Source organism: Filicampus tigris, chromosome 2 (genome assembly GCF_054856515.1).
Source record: "Filicampus tigris isolate MCC_2025a chromosome 2, RoL_Ftig_1.0, whole genome shotgun sequence".
Taxonomy (NCBI): domain Eukaryota; kingdom Metazoa; phylum Chordata; class Actinopteri; order Syngnathiformes; family Syngnathidae; genus Filicampus; species Filicampus tigris.
The window spans coordinates 26,605,769-26,626,033 of NC_141218.1; the positions used below are offsets into that span (position 1 = coordinate 26,605,769).

The 20,265-nt window shown below is 39.9% G+C and overlaps 1 protein-coding gene across 2 annotated transcripts; it reads right to left on the reverse strand.

The window, feature by feature from the left end:
- Positions 1-44: 44 nt before the first annotated feature.
- On the reverse strand, positions 45-10,375 carry aga (aspartylglucosaminidase). Of its 2 annotated transcripts, none has more exons than XM_086023374.1 (9): positions 10,112-10,375; positions 6,888-7,041; positions 6,703-6,815; positions 3,511-3,623; positions 2,288-2,393; positions 1,630-1,705; positions 1,443-1,550; positions 411-544; positions 45-225 (listed from the first exon to the last, which is right to left on the reverse strand). In XM_086023374.1, exons 1-9 carry the CDS (start codon positions 10,218-10,220, stop codon positions 125-127), a joined length of 1,014 nt encoding a protein of 337 aa, XP_085879500.1. In that variant the 5' UTR covers positions 10,221-10,375; the 3' UTR covers positions 45-124. The 2 variants fall into 2 exon arrangements, with proteins under 2 accessions (XP_085879500.1, XP_085879499.1); XM_086023373.1 differs by having other exon boundaries at positions 6,888-7,095.
- Between the last annotated feature and the right edge of the window lie 9,890 nt (positions 10,376-20,265).

Sequence of the window (20,265 nt, forward strand, 5' to 3'; positions counted from 1 at the left end):
GTTATAAAGTTTGTACATATTTATTAAAGACTCCAAACAAAGCGTTGTGAATCACAGTTATTGCTTTATTGTTGTCTTCAACATTACTTTATTTCTCTTAAAAATCTTTGGTTAAAAAAACAAATTAAAAACAGTCCACTGACTTGACAAGTGGCGCGTCGGACTCGCTGTTTGACACCATGTAGTGAAACTGCCCAAAGCCGGGCACCTTGTTACAGGCTGCGCCTTTTTAAAAAGAGCAAAAACAAATGATTGGTTTTGTTGTTGGGAAACTGTCACTATTCCAATATTAATTTGACTTCGAAAGCCGACAATATCCCGAATATTGTCTCTCAGTCAAGTAATAATCACGTTTGGCATATCTGCGCGTTTGGCGCCATCCATGTGTGCATGTGAATCCAAACACTCACCATAATGGCCTGTCACGTTAGCACAGATGATCGCCCCAAAAAAGTCCACGTAATGCCTCTTAATCCTGGAAATGGCCGTCCTGCAGGCTGCCGAGGGATCCGTCCCGGACCTCATCAGCTCAACCGCCAAGTAACTGTCGGCAGTGGGGCATTGGACAGGCGTCAGGCCAACTAACGAGGGCTTGTCAAGGCCGCTAAGCGGGCTGTCACAGAAAGCTCAGGGTGCATTGCTTGTCCCTCAAGGCGGAATCTACGCTAACACTCTTCATAGGACAAATTAATGGACCGAGTCCCAGGTCCATGTTTTGCAATTTCAAGGGTAAAACTGGATTTTGAGGAAAAAAAGTCACAACCTTATGTGAAAAAAGTTGTTTTTCTACAAAGAAAAAAGGTTGTAATACTTGGAGGAAAAAGTGCCGTATTCTTTGAAAATAGACATTTGTAGATGAAGATAAATAGCTGTAATCTTAGGATAGTAGGCATGGTTTTAAGAAAAAAATGTCATAATGAGGTATTTTTCCTTTTTTTACATTTGGAGAATAAATCTAAAAATACATTTGTATCCTTTTTTTTTAATGAAAAAAGGTAAGATCTTTTGAAAATAATTTTTTCCCCAAATTAAGTCAGTCTTTTGCGAACTAAGTTGTTTCATCTCGACAAAAGATAATCTTACAATAATTAAACCGTATTTGAGAACGAACAGTTGTAGGTCAATATTGTATCATTCTTCCCCCAAAATTGCAGTACTAAAAAAAAAAAAAGTTCTAATCAATATTTTTGGGTAGTTATGATCATACAGCAATAGTTGAACGCTTACAAAAAAGTAGATTTCTTTCTTTTATTTTTTTCTGGAGATAAAAAGCTGTAATCTTAAAACAAAAAAATGAAAATTTCAAGGAAAAAAGAAGAATACTAGGATTATTTTTTTTTTCAGCCTGAACTAAATGTAAATGTGACAGTTTGGGCCAATGCAGTCAATCATTTTTTTATGCTTCGTGTTATACCAGCAGCATAAGAGCACAGGGAAGCTACCTGGGCAGAAAGCGCATCATGAGGTCCCCGTCTCCAGTTGCGGCGGCGGCTCCTGCCAAGCTGTCAGCGTACGCTCCTGCCCCGACTATAGGAGAGTCCCCTACTCGACTGTGTCGTGATACAAAATGTCGGAATGTATCATTTTGAACATGCACATTTGCTACTGGAGTCACGATAAGAGACGTACCCTGGAACTTTATGAATGAGCCCATTAGTGGATGTCCCCGCAGCCACGTGGCCGTATTGATCAAACGCGATCATACCTGGTCATAAAAAAATTAATAAATCAAGCTGCAATCATTGGGGCACATTGCTTAGTAGGAGTTTATGAAAGTGCAAGCCCCGAAATTCACCCAAATTGTCTGACTTCATGTTCAATTTGTGCACAGTTCCTTGACTTTTTTTTTTTGCGCATGATGGACCTGTCAGGCTTGTAACAGGTGTGCACTGAATTTTGGGGGATCATATTTGGTATCCCCTAAACTACATTTACACCAGGATGAACCATGGATCAATTCCCAAGGAGGCTGTACAAGCCCTGGTATTTGCCCAAAATGACTGATTCAAACCAAAATGGTTGATTTCCTGTTAAATTTCATGCATGGGTCCAAGAGATCCATTGATAGCCACGTCCGCCCAAATTTGCATTTGATATACTTTCCAGGGGGTGCTACTGAGTGAATTTTGGGTCATTGCATTCGGGACCCTAAACAAATAAGTGTAAAAAAATAAAGAAATGGTGAGTAGGAATCAGTGACATCTGGTGGTAAAGTTGGATCTTGCAACTACGTAATATGGACCAAATAAGGACCAAAACAGACCAAAACAAATCCATAAAAACCCACCTATGGTGTCATGGGATCGAATATTAGTAGGAAGGCGCTTTTTCTGTCCCAACTTCCCTTGGGGCTTATAGGGAGGACACGATTTGGACGGGTTGGGAAAAACATTCTGGAGAAAAAAAAAAAAGTTGAAGGTACGAATTACTATTTATATCTATGTATTTTCCAGTTTAATGTGTGTTTGATAAGCAATGCAAAAAGTAAATACCATGATTTATTGATAGCTAGAGGTATGGCTGAATAAAGCAATTAAATATGAAAATCCTCATTCTCATTCCTGTTGATACTGTAAATGAAAAACAATGAAACCCTCCGGTAGGGTTGAATTGATTTCAGGAAAAGATCTAAGGTAAGGAAAGTTTACTTGTATAGCACATTTCATGTACAAGATAATTCAACATTAAAATCATTATAGAAAGGGAGAAAAAATATTAGTAAGACATTGCAAAAATCAAAATAAAATAATCTAAAATAAGTACAAAGTAAATTCAAATGATTAAAAGCAAGCATCAGTTTAGATCAATTAAAAAAATGGTCCCCAACCACTGGGCCCCACACCAGTACCGGGCCACGGGCCACTTTGGTGTTTTCTTCGCTTTAACTAACTAATTAACGTGACTTGTATCTCATGCATTTTGCATTTGTTGGCTAACAGCCAATCAGAGTGATTGTCACCGACGCCACTTTGCATACTGACATTGGTGGCTTCTTCATTGAAATCATATTTAAAAAGCACCACAAGACCAAAATGTATTAATTCGCCATAATTGTAATCACTGCTTTTTAATTTACTATTGTTTTTTTCCTGGAAAAATAACATTTTAAATACAGTACAAAACGACCTCTTGTTACATTGTGACTGTTTGTCTTGAAAGAATATGCATTTATTCTCAAAATACGTAGTAAGTTTTTTATTTGTTGTTCCCTTGTTTTATTTCATTGGGTTTTTAAAATTACACTTGATTTCGATGATTAAACAAGCAAGGATTAAACTTTAACACGGGTCGATTTGACCTGCATCATAACAAGAGAGTTATGATATTACTTGCGGCTATTACTTAGAAGGTCAGGATAAATCAAACAAATGAAACACTTCAAAACCTAACAAGCCATTTTTTCCTCCATGAACGACATAATTATTAGCATGCCGGTCAAGTTCGCAGCCCAATATCTTTTCGTAGCAGCACGCCCGGAGCAAACGCTAATCAACACACCGACACACTCACCTTTCGGTAATTAGGTTGGCAGCTGCCCTTCAGCCACTGAGTGAAAATATCCAGCGACTTGACGGTGGTCAGGTCCTCGGCGAAGAAGCCCATGTTTTCTGCAAACATCGTCGCTGCAAAGAAAGATGACACATGGCCTTCTTAGAATGTTTTTGACACGAGAGCCAATTTTCCAGCTCTAATTTGTTCTCGTGAGCAAATTGTAATTGCGACTGATGAGCCAGCCACGGTCCAACCAGGCGTTAACATGCGTCGGATGACACCAGAGCGCTCAATAGATGCCTTCGGGTTGCTTTAAATTAGTTTAGGAATACATTTTACCCAGGTTGGCTTTGAACACCAATTTAATCACAAAATGTAGGATAATGAGCGCTTATGACATCCTAAGCACATTTTGTGCCATTCACTTTTTAAATTTTCAAGCCATTTTTGAATCAAAATCAGTCAAATTTGCTAGAGGCTATTCGGATTTTTGATTATGCCATTTTTGTTTCCACAATCATGTTAACATAAAAATAATGCAATCCATGTCCATGTGTACTCCTGGCTTTCAAATGTGTCCACCAGATGGCACTACTTTTACCCTATTCAAAACATGCAGCAAAATGCCTCGCTGCTATAACAGTGTCGCTATTGATGTGAGATAAGCATCCCCACTATTTGAGCACCGGGGCTCATCGGTTTACGAGGTTACAAACTAGTTTGCACAGCCATTTAAGAATACTGTACGCGGTGTAGGGCTGCAGCTATCGAATATTTTTCGATTATTTGATTGATTACCACATTGATTAATCGGACAAGAATTGAGTTTCCATTTTTAAACACAATAATGTGCCTGAGAGGCACAGGTATTATTTTTTTATTTACCTGGGGTCGTCATCCTCAGGTTCTACTGTATGGCTTTAAAAGTGGGGCTCAGCCTGGTGAGTGACATGGGCGTCGGCGAATGAGTTTATAAATTATTTGGCTTTTAACTTACTAACCTATGAATCTGTCTGCGTGTTGATCTGGCGTTAGTTGTGGTCATGGCTCATGTATGAATAAGCTTATCATGTATTTGTATTTGTGAAAGTGGTGCATGCGACTGCAGTAACATTAGTCCACATGGGAAAAATGAAGCTTTGAGACAGATCTGTTATTCCACCTTTTTCGTAACCAAATTATTGAAGTTATTCAAGTAATTGTTAAAGGGGAAGTCAACGCAAACATTTTTTTTCAAGAATATGTTCTATGCAAACCCACTAGTTGAAACAGGGCATTCTGATAAAATATTGCGTTTTTGGAATAAGTGTTAATCCACTCGTTTTTAGCCATCTCTGGGGCGGCCATTTTGTCTTCTGTCAATTGAAAATGACATCATAACTGCTCACAACCACCAATCACGGCTCAGATTCAGAAAACAGGTCGGCCACAACGAGTGCATTCTGCTCCTTAATTTATATTCCACAAATGCAAAATTAATCAGAATGCCGTGTTTCAACTAGCGGGCCTGCTGGGAACATATTCTTGAAAGAAATATGTTTGGGTTGACTTCCGCTTTAAATACATGGTCACGCTCAGGCAGCACGCTCGGTTACCGCCATATTTAGTGCTTTTCATTCAATTGTTTTTTACTTATGTCTTAGAAGTGTTTTTCATATAAATATTTACTGCATTTATAGCATTAGATAAACACTACTAAGCAATCCGACTTGTGTTTCCACATTCGGGTTCGGAGAACTTTTCACGTTTTTCCACCAGATGGTACGACTTTTGACACGTTCAAAGCATGCAGAATAACGTCATAGCGTTTTTACCGTTTGTCCAAGGGTGCCTCACTACTGAAATGATAACTGTCACTATTTGTTTCAGATAATGGGATGCAGTCCCATTATCTGAGTAAATACGACATCTAATCAGTCACTCCACAGGCGCACAGACATGGCCATGACAATATGCTCCAATTTAAATCGAGTGTCACAACGCTATTGAAGTGACTGGTTGTCATTGGGGCTATCTGAAACACTGGTGGGATTTTCTCCACGCAGAAGTGAGCCTTCACAGAGCTGAATTGTCTGGGGGGACACAAACCAAACAGAAGATATCTCGTTAGTGGCGCTTCTCCTGGAGAAAATGCCTTAACGATGGCACGAGGTCAAAGACGAAATGTCCAGACTGAGTCGGAAGTGGAATATATGCAGAAGGAGAACGTCCCTCAAACATGTGGGACATTGAAGATCACACCTGATAACTCGGCTGGTTTTTTTAACAACTCGGAAGCTACAATTTGGAAGCATCCGACAGCAGAGGATTGGAGAAAAACGTCGCCTGGTGTGATGGGTCTCCATTTCTGCTGACACATGATTAGTGTCAGAATGGAGTGTAAACAACATGAAAGCATGCATTCGCCCTGCCTCGTAACGAGTTGGGTTCAGGCGGTGGGATGTTTTCTTTGTCCGCTGAGTAACAACTGGATTAGAAAGCCGCAGCCTTCCCTTGTGTATTGTTACTGACAACAGACCACAAACATCACTTGATGACTGTCCAATGCTTACTTGGCGCCGTATCCGACCTCAAAGGAGGCTTCGTGTTTCAAAGGAGTGTTTTGAATTAAGATTTCATGTCACGGTGTGGGTTTCAAATTATGGTGCTAAATCTGCTTTAGGGTTCCAAAATTAGGGTTTCAATCCACCATAAGGGTTTCAATGTATGGTTTTCCAATGAGTGTTTTGTAGTTAGGATTTCAAGCAAGGGTGTTTGGAGTTGTAGTTTGAGGTCATGTTTAGGGTTACAATCCAGGGTTCATGTTTCAAATCAGGGTTTTTGAATTCATGTCATTTTTAGGCTTGCAACTGATCCTTTCAAGCCAGGATTCGTGTTTCAAGTCAAGGCTAGGGTTTCAATTTAGGGCTAGGGTTTCAAGGTCAGGTTTTAAGTAGTGGTGAGGGTTTCAAGTTAGCCAGGCTTAAGGTTTCAGGTTCCAGTTTCCAGTTACGGTTAGGGTTTCAAATTACGGTCAGGGTTTCAAATTACGGTCAGGGATTCAATTTAGGGTTTTCAAATTTGTGTTTGAAGTCGTTGTTAGTGTTATGAATTAGGGTTTCAAGCCAGGGCTAGGTTTTCAGACAGGGTCAGTGTTGACAATTGCTTTCGACGCAAACGGGAGCGGCGTGTGAGTCTTGGGTGTTAAACTTTACACTCTGGTCGTCTCACCTGACTCTCCCACCAACATGGAGTGCTCAGTGTGCTCCATCACCGCTCTCGCCACGCCAATGGCGTTCTTGATCCTTCTCAGGTCAGCCACGGCGCCCACCTCCATCGTGTTACTGCTCACATAGACGCGGTTGACGTTTTCCTCCTTACCCTCTTGACAGTGTTTTTTTTTTTTTTCCCCTTACCCATTCATGATCATGGCATCCAGCGTAGTCTCACCGCTCTCGTCTGGGTTACCACCGTAGCCCACGCTGCCATCACACTGCTCCTTTTGACAGCGGTTGCACCCCGTCTCCACGGCGTCCAATACCGAGCCACCGGACTGCAGGACCGCCCGCGCTGAAGCGGCAACGCAAACACTTGATGACACTGATCCATTAAGTGTTAAAGACCCTACAAAGTGAATTCAGAGATTTGCTTCTAAATACATGTAGTGCCCAATCGTGGCGTTATATCGGGTTGCCATGGCCGCTTTAAAGCGCCTCGTTGCCAGCCGACCAGAAAGTGGAAGAGCGAGGGAGGGAAAAACAAAGTGACAGCCCGCGTGAGGACAGAGGCTTCGTGCTGGTGTGGCCGCTTTAAAGCGCCTTGTTTTCATAGCGTGGAAAAGCCCTGCGCCGATCCCACGAGATATATTCCAGCCAAATACATTTTTCTGGTTCAAACATGGAGTTTTGTGCTGGATGATAAAGATGCTGGATGAAGAAGTAGTATCCAGTTTTCCAGGTTGTATTACTCGTAGTTGATTGTCAGATGAGTGGAGTGTGGTTTCACCTTAATCAGCAGACATGCTCACCGAATGTGGAAGCAGTGGTGAAAGTGTGATGATTTTGACGGCTCAGTTTACATCCTTTGTTTTTGTTGTTGTTTTTTAATCATTTAAATTTGGCGGGGTTGTTAACACACGTCTCTGTGGTGTGTCCAATTTAGAATACATTTCATTTACAGCGAAGGATTCAACTGACTGCATGGATTTTAGCAATGGAGTTAAAATAGTGTGCTGAATAGTGTGAGCCGATGCAGCTTCACGGATTGAGATAATACACGTAGTGTAACAGTCCTTATTAAGGTAGTGTTGATATACCCTGCCACATGGTGGCGCTTCTTTACTTTTTTTTATGCCAAAAGGGCACTTTTACCTTTTCACTATACTTTTTATTCAAAGACTCGGTCGGGTGTACTCAGACTGCTGTGCTCTCAAGTAGTGTGTGGTAAAGCTGAGTAGTGAGTTTATATACCGGTATTCATATTTGCTACCAAACAAATAAGGACCGGTGGAAATCTCCAAGTCTTTGCTCCTTTAGGTCCTTTAGCTATCCAACAGCTCATATCCATGGCTAGCTAGCTACATCGGCCCGCATCGCCGCACGGCACAGTAGGGACGTCAACCACAATTGATTTCAAAATGAAGACCCTTTGCTAGGGTCTCTTTGGAAAGTCAAAGCTCCTAACCTTTATGCCACCTTTCCATAATGCCACCGTCTGCGCTCATTAGCAAGTCAGAGCAAAAAAAAAAACAAAAAACAAAAACCTGATCGACAGCTCCTATCTACATTCCTACCTATATTTTATTATTGTAATACAACTACTTTTTTAAAAATCAGAATAATACAACATTTTATCGATTATATTTTGAAATTTTCTGACATTTTCTGACCTAGGCAGCTCACAGGAAAAGAAAGGGGGGGAAAAAAATGCTTGCTTGTGTTGCTACTCACTTGATGGGTGGGCAGGTACTCCAGAGAGACAACAATTTGTATACAAGTAATTCAAAAGCCACTTTACTCCACTCCATCTTTCAATTTTGCTTTCCTCAACCTGTCGCACATCCTCGGGTGCCAAATTGCTGTCACAAGAAGAAATGATGTAACTCTGTGGCAAACATATTCTGTCGCCACTCTGTGTGGGTCATGTTTTAACAGAAAGGTCAGAGTACAGCAACATTCCAAGGCCGTTAAATCGACAAGTTGCGTCAACTAAGATACTCGCAGCACACAGCACGTCAATTTGCCCGCTTTCACACCATCAGCCTCAGGAGACTGGGGAAAAAATGATGTACAGCCGATAAATTAAAGAGTTTCCTTCTATCAAGCGCAAGAGATTTTTTTCAGTTAACTCCCATCTCACAGATTTCATCTGTCAGGGCGGCTGCGTGGAGCGCACCTGGCGGAAAGCCGCCTTGACAGATAGTGTTCTGAGCAAAAGCTTAAGTGTTTTCGCTTCCAATCTGCAACTTTCCAATGCATCATACCCAACGTATAATCCAAATGGAGCGAGGGCAGACCCACCCTGTTCTGGCAGTTACGAATCCCACTTAGGTTCAAAAACAGTCTCTGATGCTCAAGTTTCACATTATCATCAGGGAGCAGATAACATAGCGGTAATGGATTTTACTCTGAATCAAATCAAACCTCTCAAAAATCCTTACATGACCCCTTCAAGTCTGCCTGCTTTTATTCTTTTTATTGTTGCCATAAAATGTCCACTATATACATACATATATATCTATATCCATGTGTAGATATATACACGCGCACACATTTTATAGATGTGTATATATATATATATATATATAGTATATATATATATATAGTATATATATATATATAGTATATATATAGAATATATATATATATAGTATATATATATATAGTATATATATAGAATATATATATATATACTATCTATCTATCTATATATAAATATATGTATATATAGTGTATATATATATATATATATATATATATATATATATATATATAAATGTGTGCGTGTGTATATATCTACACATGGATATAGATATATATGTATGTATATAGTGGACATTTTATGGCAACAATAAAAAAAATAAAAGCAGGCAGACTTGAATGGGTCATGTAAGGATTTTTGAGAGGTTTGATTTGATTCAGAGTAAAATCCATTACCGCTATGTTATGTATATATATGCTCCCATTTAAGTGAACAAAATAAACGTTTTTCCACCCTCCCCCAAAACAAGCAACCACTTATCTTATTTAAAATGTATAAAATCCTCCTCCGTGTTAATAGGGAAGGAAATGCAATACTACCTCCTCGATTGCATGGGAGTTTGGTAATACTCCAAAAATTGCCAACTGTACACAAGGTGCCAATTTAAGATTTAGAACTTCTGTCTGATGTCTTGAAATATCTGCAAAGAAATTTTGCGGACAAGGACAGAACCAAAACTGTATACAAAATCCTACAACTATTTCTACGTACGCACTAAACGCCGTTATAAGCGTAAGAACAAGTGGCGTTCTGCTTTGCGACTCATCCGGTCATGTGCGTGTCAAACTCGGGACTTTTTGAAGAGTTGTGATTATGCGAATGAGAGAGAGAGAGAGAGAGAGAGAGAGAGAAAACAAGGCATTTCAGTAGGAACGCATACCTGCAGCCGTGGCGTTTTTGAAGCTCCATGTATTAACAACCAGTGGTAGTGAGGCTTGTCCAAGCGCAAGCAGGCATATTAAAGTGAAAAAGATAAGCGACACCGGCATTTTGTCCTTAAAACACCTCACACGCCTGTTTAATTTTGTCAATTCATGCTCACCCGACAGAACTGTTTGCTACATCTTCCAATTTCAAATAAATATGTTACGCTTACAATGAAAATGTCAAAATGCGTTGTTGCTGAGGCACGATGATTCGCTACTTCCTGATGACGTCGCATTCTGGACAGGCATGATATTCTTAAAGGGGCAGGTATGGCCCATATTTCGGCGGATAAATTGCAGTCTGTATTTTGAAAACGAATTCATCCATCCATCCATTATCTATACCGCTTGTCCTCACAAGGAAGGGAGCCTATCCCAGCTGTCTTTGGGCAGTGGGCGGGTGACACCCTGAATTGGTTGCCAGCCAATCGCAGGGCACACAGAGACAAACATCCGCACTCACAATCACACCTGGGGGCAATTTAGAGTGTCCAATCAACCTACCATGCATGTTTTTGGAATGTGGGAGGAAACCGGAGTACCCGGAGAAAACCCACGCAGGCACGGGGAGAACATGCAAACTCCACACAGGGAGGCCGGAGCCGGGATCGAACCTCTGAAATGTGAGGCATATTTGCCAACCAGTCGATCACCGTGCCGCCCTGTTCAACATTAACCTGTTAATTATATAGGTATACACATTTCATATACGTTGATGGAACATTATAGAACATTTTGCTGAGCGATGTGTTGTAAACAAACTCGTCTCTTTGTTAGCAGTTAGCAAGCTAGGGCGAGCTCGAAAAGTTTCTATGGGTCATAAAGACGAGTTTATCTGGACACAAACCATTTCATGAAAGACGTTCTACACCATTAAACTAGTGATTGATATACTTTGCTACGAGACAAAGATCCAGCCGACATGCCCCCAAAGTAATTGCAGGCTTTTGATAGCATCAAAGTCCCCCCAAGCAACTGCCTCCAATGTGGCGATGTATGTCCTTATAGCGACCTTTTTCACCAAACTAGACATAAGTAGACCGATAACCAATAAAGCTAATGATGGATAAGGCTTCTCCTCGTATTTTCCTTCCAGATGCGGCTCTCAAATATAAGTCAAAATACCAGTATCAATAACCGGCATCAGCGTTTTATTTGTTTGTACTACCCGATCCGATACCAGCGTTTCAGTGCGGTATCGGGTTACCTAACGATACCAGTATCGGTATCGGAACAACACTACTTGTTTTGGAGAGAAAATATATATGACAAACACAACACTGCATTTTAAGGGCAAGCAAGGTATATCTAATCTAATCTAAGCAGTCTATGTATCATATACTACTACTACTACGTACTTAGCCGATTCTGACTTTGGGTCACGAGCCGCATCGCGTCATTCTATGGCTGGGCGTCGGCCGAATGAGCCAGCCGGGCAGGATCACCGACCCCGTGAAGGGCGGTTGCTGCCACTGCGGTGTCTCAGCATGAACTCAACAGCCCTTTGAGTAATCCACGGTAAAGTTCACAAGAACAGAGAAGTTCATCTGTGGGAAGGGCCCACCCAGAGTTGCCGCCGCTGCTGCCCATGCTTGCCGGCCGGGACGAAGCGAGCCGAGGAGCTGAGCGCGAGTGGGGGCGAGCTAACAGCAGGAGCCTAAGGCTACGCGCCATGCATGCACACATTTCTTTTTATAATCGGTCATACTTTGTTTGTAGCTCTTCTGCGCGGGCCGGCTAACTAGGAATCGAAACTTAGCATCGACATTCTAAAATCTGAACGGTTCCGGGTGAACCGGAATGATGGAACTGATTCCACTCGAATCCTGGGTTTTGGTGCCCAACCCTAAGGGGGACACAGCCATGCACGTGTCTGCCGAGCAATTCATCCTCATCGTCAATATGTTGAAGCAGATGTAACGCCTCCTCTACTCTAAAGCTTTTTTTTCTTTTTCAAGATACATGTATAGATCATGGTGACCAGCAGCCTTTATCAATGCAGCCGCTAGTTGCTATGGAAACCTTAATCACGCGATCAAAAAAATTGACGGCGTCAAAAGGGTGTTGGAATAACTTCATGTAATAACAAAAAACGTAAAGTTTGCGTGAACAGCATCATACGTTATGTACAATTAGTTATCGCATATATATATATGTGTGTATATATATATATATGTGTGTATATATATATATGTGTGTATATATATATATATATATATATGTGTGTGTGTATATATATATATATATATTTATATATATATATATATATATATATATATATATATATATATATATATATATATATATATATATATATATATATATATATATATATATACATACACACACACGGAATCTACCATAATTGCTGCTTCAAAACTGCTGGACGATGTTTGAAGATAAATCGTGACTCACTGTGCTTTGGAAGCCTCTTCACAGCCTGGTCCCTCACTGAAATATGTCCCCCAAGCAACAACAACTCACTATTTTCCTCCCAGGGCTCGCCACGGCCAGTGAAGCCTCGCAGCGAAAAATAGACTAATGGTGTACTGCAGATGGGCGTCCATCAGTGACAGATCAAGGCACCGGTCCGTCAGATATGCAGCTCTGCATAACAGGATGCACAAGTCTGAGGACCTACTCCCCAAATTGAACAGAAATTATTCTACTTGGGTTCAAAGCAGCAATACTGGGTGGATTGCAGGGTTTTGATGGTTGGTCAATTCCGTGATTGACAGGCAACCTGTCAATCACAATAAACGTCACCTCTTGCACGCTGTCGTTACTCCCAAATTAAAAAAAAAAGAAAAAAAAACAGAGGCTTTGTTATGTTCACACTTCCCATGCGGGCCATTTTTTATTTATAAAATACATTGCATGGCCGACATTAGCATTAATTAGCATTGTAGCTATGGAACCAGTGAGTTCCCCTGGGCTTTGTCTATTGGAATCTTTCATCCAGGTGATACCATGGCTCCACGCTCATTATTGACTTGCAGATTGGTTCAGAGTGTTACGGTTTAAGGCAGGCGGGATCGAAATTACAGAGGAACAGCTAGGGGCCGCGCCTTTGTGACGTTCCTCTCTCCAGTGGGGGTTTGGGGGGGTCGTTTTTAGAGTACAGAAGCCTTGGGCGGATGTCTTGGCTGGGGATGCTCTGTTTGTGCTTGGCAAACGTCAACAGACGACTTGTTGCTGGCTGTTTGTCAGTCTGCTGTCTTTGGTGGCACATGGAGATGATTGCAAAAAAATAAAATATAAATAAAAGTGAAATGGAACTTATGGGAATGTAGGAAAGCAGTATGCACACATCTCTGTCCCGGCCGGCTACCAGAGGTGCGGGAGTCAAACTTACTGTAAGTTGCAGATTTTAGGACTTGGGAATTGCTACGTTAAAAACTTAGAACTTGAGAATGACTCGGCTTGACTTTGACTTGAATTACATGACTTGACAAGCCTTGCCTGTTTGCATTTGATTAGCCTCGTTTCATTTTCAAGATAGTACATCATTTATTTTGTTTTTGATTTTTTTTTTTTTGTGATGTGCAGAGGGCGCATCAGGAAGTATCATGGAAGCCGGTATCCCATGTAGCAGCGAAGGTTTGCGAATGATTGTGAAGGTAGTGGTTGTTGATTTTTCCTTTAGGGTTCATTCAAGGTGGCAAACCTTTGCAAAGACTTTCGCAGGACCAACAATTTTCATGGTCGCAAACAGTTGTCTGGGGAACGAACCCTGAAGAACAATCCGGATTAAGCTTTTGATAAAATCGTGAAGAGAATAGCAAGATGCAAGGTTTTCAACTCAAAGATCAGCCTTGTATAGAATAAATCAAAGTGATACTTGAGTAAAAGTACAAGTATCTAAGCAAAATAACTTTGGTAGAAATGAAAGTCAACTTGTAGTATACTACCAGTAACTGTCATTTGATGTACTTAAAGTGGAAATCAACCCAAACAGATTTTTTTCAAGAATATGTTCCCAGCAGGCCCACTAGTTGAAACGCGGCATTCTGATTAACATTGTGTTTGTGGAATATGGCGTCGGCCTCTTGAAATAATGGCCTAAGTCATATTTTGACAAAATTTATTTTTTGCTTTAAACATCTCCTCAGGATGGTGGCCATGTCTGGTAAAGTCGGCTGTATCCTTCGTTAGACAGATGATTCAATTTTACGCCTGAAGCAAATGCGACCCAGATTGGATTTTTTTGCCCATATGCGACCTGTATCAGATGTTTTTATTACAGTCTGAACGGCTCAATTCAGTTTTTTTCAAATCCGACCTTTGTCGCTTTCATATGTGGTCCTAAATCGGATACGTATCGGATTTTTTACAATGCGACCGCGGTCTGAACGGCCAGGTCGCTCGTATCCGACATTGACGTCATCCGGAGCCCAAATTGTGCTCCGCGCAGGCAGAGGAAAAGGCTGGCAGCAGGTCTCTTCTTCTGCGCACGCGGCTCACTTTGACGAGGCATGTTTTCAGCAGACAAGAAGATGTAATATGAACGCGAACACAAAAAATGAGATTTTGTTCAAAAAATCCGAATTGAGCGCTAAGACCTGTGGTGTGAACATAGCCTAACTTAGTGTTATTATGGAGCTGTTTTGTTTCTTATGTTTCTGGGTTCCAGGTTAAAGCACTGCAATCATTTCTACTACATTAAGCAACTAAGAGGCCAATTAAAAAAAATCTAACTTTCATTGAATAATACTTTCAAAGAGTTCTTTGGTGTCAATTTATGCCACTTTTTCAAAAATGGAAATCAACAACATTTGGTAATCCCTATTTTCCACTTCCTGTAGGCCCTGCCTCTGCTTCATCATTTTTAGGTGAATAGTTTTACTTTATTTTGGTTTTAATTAGTGTTATTGTACAGATGTTTACTTTTTTAATTTTTTAATTATTTTTTTACACTTGTTAAATGATTAAATGTTAAATTAATTCAAAATTAAATAGTTAAATGCTTTTCAATAGTGCCATGAGTAAAGACAACTCGCCTTCAGAATTCCTCACTGCCCACTTTAGCGAATAGTTTTACTTTATTTTAATTTTACATTGTGTTATTATTCAGCTGTTTTGCATTTTTACGATGTTCAGAATGTTAAAATGTTACTTTAAAATTGCTTGTACAGCAAATTAAGGTTTGATAACACTTTAACACCGGACGGAGTTATTTCTACTTTTGTTATTATCCCTGTTATTTTTACCTTTTTAATGACATAAACCCACAAAGCCAACATTCTGTCCGTTTCCCACCCAGTGCGAATGTTGACTGTGACTGAGTGAAGCAAACAAACTGTGCTGAGAAACTTTTTGGCACAAATGTGCTAACACGGCATTCCACCGCCTGCACACCACACGCTCATGCTTGGCCCTGATTATTTTTTCCCCTCCAACTCCCCTCAAAATAGCGTCCCTCCCGCCATGGGCGTCAAAGAGACAAGTGGATGGACTAGAATGACTTCCTCACAGCAAACAAGATCAAAAAGTAACAGCGTGCAGGCAGGCGGGGGAGACTACTAACAACGTGATCCGACCTTGAGAGGCGCCTTTACATTATTCATACGATACATACAATTTTCTCAGATATTTTATTCATTGTTCTTTTTTTACTTCTAAACAAAACGGTGAGTCTTACAGATTGCGAAAAGAGAAAATAGATGAAAGCACGGCGACTTAAACAACATCATCGCTTTGAAGGGATTACTTCAATAATCACTCACAAGATGCTTGTTTATTTATTTTGTGCGGCAGGGATGAAAAGGTAGAGGTGAAAACTAGTTGAAACATTTAACTGACAAATTAGATGAAAAATGCAGACATATTACAAATAATATGAACATATTTGAAATAAATGAAGCATTTGAATAGAAATACACAAACAGAATGTGGAAAAAAATGTACATAAATACAAAAGAAAGTAGAAATAAGATCAAACAATGAAATTATAAAATAATATAGATTTGCAAAATTATACTAAACTATTATACGAAATACAAATATATAAATAATATACAACTGTTGTGAAACATATAAGAACAGAAATACACAAATAGTAGAAAAATATTGACATAATATTACATAAGACTCTATAAATATGCAAAAAATGTTAGTAAAAAAGGCACCTACTAAAGAACATAATGCTTTGAAATGATAACTTCAACAATCACTCATAAGTTGCTTGTTTTTTTTCCCCTGTCTGCACTCGTCATCGGCCCGAGACACAATGTTGCAATTAGAGCAACAAGTGTTCGCTGCCTACGGAAACCTAAAGACAAATAAACCTAAACTGGTTGTCAGCCAATCGCAGGGCACACAGAGACAAACAAACATTCGTACTCATAGTCTCACCTAGGGGCAATGTAGAGTAACCAATCAACCTACTACGCATGTTTTTTGGAATGTGGGAGGAAACCGGATTAACCGGAGAAAACCCACGCAGGCGCGGGGAGAACATGCAAGGCTCCACACAGGAAGGCCGGGGGCGGATTCGAACCCACGACCTCTGCACTGTGAGGTGGACGTGAGAACCAGTTGACCGCCGTGCCGCCCAGAGTATGACATAAGAACAAAAATGTTTGACGTAGAAAATATACAGCGATCAGATGAAAAGACAGGCCATTCCACTGAATCTTTGGAATTTGTTTGTTGTAACTCAAAAAATAAAACAAAAAACGACAAAAGAGTGAATTTCTGTGTTTTTTTTCACCTGTAAATCTGATAATACACCAAATGAACACTCAAAATGTATATTGGCCCATCTCAGGCAACGCTTTACATCATTGTTTTATTTGTTCCGAAACTCCTCCTTTGATGATAACAGGATCGAAAGTAACTAGTGAGATTTTAGCATAAAATTAGCAAATGCATGAAATATAGCCATATGGCATTCATGCCATTATCATGTTTACACGAAGCACATTATGGCGATTCAACAAAAACTTGCATTTTAAAAACAAACAAATAACATAAAAAAAAACACTTTTGGTGCATGTATCACAATCTTTGTCTTTTGAACTTGTAAGCCATAGCCTGCGAGGAAATTGCGTGTCATCAAAAATGTGCCATCTGGTGGATAATATACATCATTTGTACACACAAAGTAACTACAGAGCATTACAATCCCAAGAAAGCATTTAAAATTTCTTAAGATGTTTGCTTAGTTTGTGAAGAAAATAATAAGTTGGGTTAAAATGTGGGTTAAAAAAGCAGCTGTTAGAATACTAGGCTACATATATTAATAAAAATATGAAATAAACAGCCCGAGTAGGATGAAATAGTCAGCGGGGACACATCCTTGTTCAGAGAGAAACGTGACCCAAATCTATCAGGCGTCACTTGGGAGAAGAACTCCCCACTGACGTTTATGGCAACATGGTGAGAATCATTCCATTAGTTTGTCTTTCCAGCACCGGCAAGAAATCCCGGTGAATTGTTCATTTATCGCTTGCCTCTTTTTTCAATCACGTTGTGGTGACAAATAGCTGACATAGTGTTTTGTTGAAAGCAGCCTGGTTTATTTAATCATTGTTTGGTTTAATGAACTGACATTTAAAGCCATTCGTCATTGGAACACATCCATTTTTAAAAAAAACATCGCTTTATCCTGTCAGAGTAGAGAGAGAGTCCATCAACTGACTTCGGGCAAAAGTCGGGCCACAACCTGGACTGGTCAACAGTCAATCACAGGGCATTTATAAGGATAGAAAACCACCCCACAAAGCCCATCAACTAAACAAACAAACAAACAAACAAACAAACAAACAAACAAACAAACAAACAAACAAACAAACAAACAAACAAACAAACAAACACAACTAAACAAACAAACAAATAAACAAACAAACAAAACAACCATCCAACAATCAAACTAATTAACAGATGTGCCTGCAACACCAACAGGCTTATGTGGCAAGCTCATAAGAGTGAAGCCTCATGTCAGCCGCTTTATCGCTCATCAATACTGTACTTGTCACTGATGCGCCGAACTTTATGAGGAAGAGCATGTTAAGGGTTGCGTTTCTGTCAAAACAATCACAGACCTTTTGAAACACACATCCTCTCTTCAATCCCCTGTGATTGGCAACCCAAAAGAAGAAGTGTTGAAACATTTTCATCTCATATCGACAAAAAGGAACGTAAAAGATATTTGTTTTCGTTTACTTCTTCAAAGTTTCCACATGATCTGTCAGAATTAAAATAAATTCCAAAGTAACTCTTAGTTTAAAGCGGAAGTCAACCCAAACATATTTTTTTCAAGAATATGTTCCCAGCAGACCCACTAGTTGAAACACGGCATTCTGATTAATTTTGCGTTTGTGGAATATAAATTAAGCAGCAAAATGCACTTGTTTTTAGCCATATCTGGGGGCGGCCATTTTGTCTTCTCTCGACTGAAAATGACATCGCAACTGCTCACAACAACCAGATTCAGATTGGTTGGTGTGAGCACCAAAATAATTACTTCTTTTTACAATGCCATCTTAGAGAGTTTAATCAGATATGCATGTCTGCAAGGTTTGGTCCATGAGCTGTCAAATGTAAAACAAAAATTGAAAGACTTGTTGTAACTGCAATGAAAGTGATTGGAAGGAAAGAGTTTCCTTTGCAAGAAATTTTTCAAAGCTCAGTCCTTGCACAGGCTTAAAGAATCATCAGCGACCCTTTCCATTTGTTGCATTGTGAATGTGACTTACTTCCTTTGGGTACTCAAATGCAAAAGCAGCAGATACAAGCTCTCCTTTATCCCATCTTCTGTGGTTATCTTGAACAAATCGGTGCGATATTCATCAGGCGCACTAGGTCACTTTAATATTTTATTCATGTCTTACTTGCTTCCATGATGTATTTTATTTGACATGGTGCAATCATTTAAGTGCAATCTTTTCTTGGCACTTTATCCTTGGTGTTTTTATGGCATTGGTATGTGTTATAGCCATGCCTTTATTTCATTGAGGAATGTGCAATTTCTAGGTCGCTGATTTGTGTTCATGTGAATGTTCATGTGTTTTATTGTGGCAGCTGTGGGCAGTGAGCCCAGGTCCAGTCTCCCATTTGGGACATTAAAGTTTATCTTATCTTATCTTATCTTATTTTAGCTTAGTTTAGCTTATCCTAGCTGAGCTTAGCTTATCTTATTTTATCAAAAACAAACAAGCCATCCAACCAACCAATATAAAAAACAAGAATCCAACCAATAAAAAAACCAAAACCAACCAACCAAAATAGTAGACAATTAACCAACCATCAATTAATCGAACAAAACCAACAAACAACACAAGTTACCAATCAACCAACCAATAAACAAACAAACAAATAACCAACCAACCAACCAACCTACAGATAAAACAGTTAACCAACCAACAGAGCTGGGCATCGTCTATCCGTCTATAACTTCTGGGCAGTATTTCGGCCGATCCATGTGGCGATAAACGGACCACAAATATTTAGTAAAATTCCCAGCTCTGCAAACAAACATGGAAAATGATTAACCAACTAACCAACCAACCAGTCATCATGCAAATAAAACAGTGAACCGACGAGCCAAAATCAACCAATCAACAAACAAAATGAACAAAGAAAAACTAACAGCAAAACACCAAACATCAATAAAATTTTGATTCACTTAGCTGCAATAACAATGTTCGGGTTGAATTGACAGCAGAGGTTTCGACAATGTCTGCAAAGTATGAATGCAGTTCAATAACCGCGTGTATAAACATTGTTCTGTCATGTTAAAGATAACATGGCTCTGGCTCGTGTTGTATTGCAATTTAATTCTGTGCTTTCCGTTTCGGTGTCGCCCAGCTCGCTGTCAGACATGGCGGATTAACAGCAGATTAGCCCAGCGCCCGCGGGAAGATGTGAGTCACGTGTGTGCCGCCATGTCGCTCAGAGGGAAATGTCGGAAAAATGACATGTCATAAAAGATTCATAGCCAATGGTGTTAGCCCAGTAGCATTGCAAAAAATACAGTGATTCGTTTCACTGCTCGAAAGAGGTGTTGAATGACATTGACATGCAGTTTCATAGCCTGCTACGCTATTCTTATCGGAGAGGCCACTAGGGAAGTGGGCTTTGTGGGTACGCTATGTGACATGTTGAC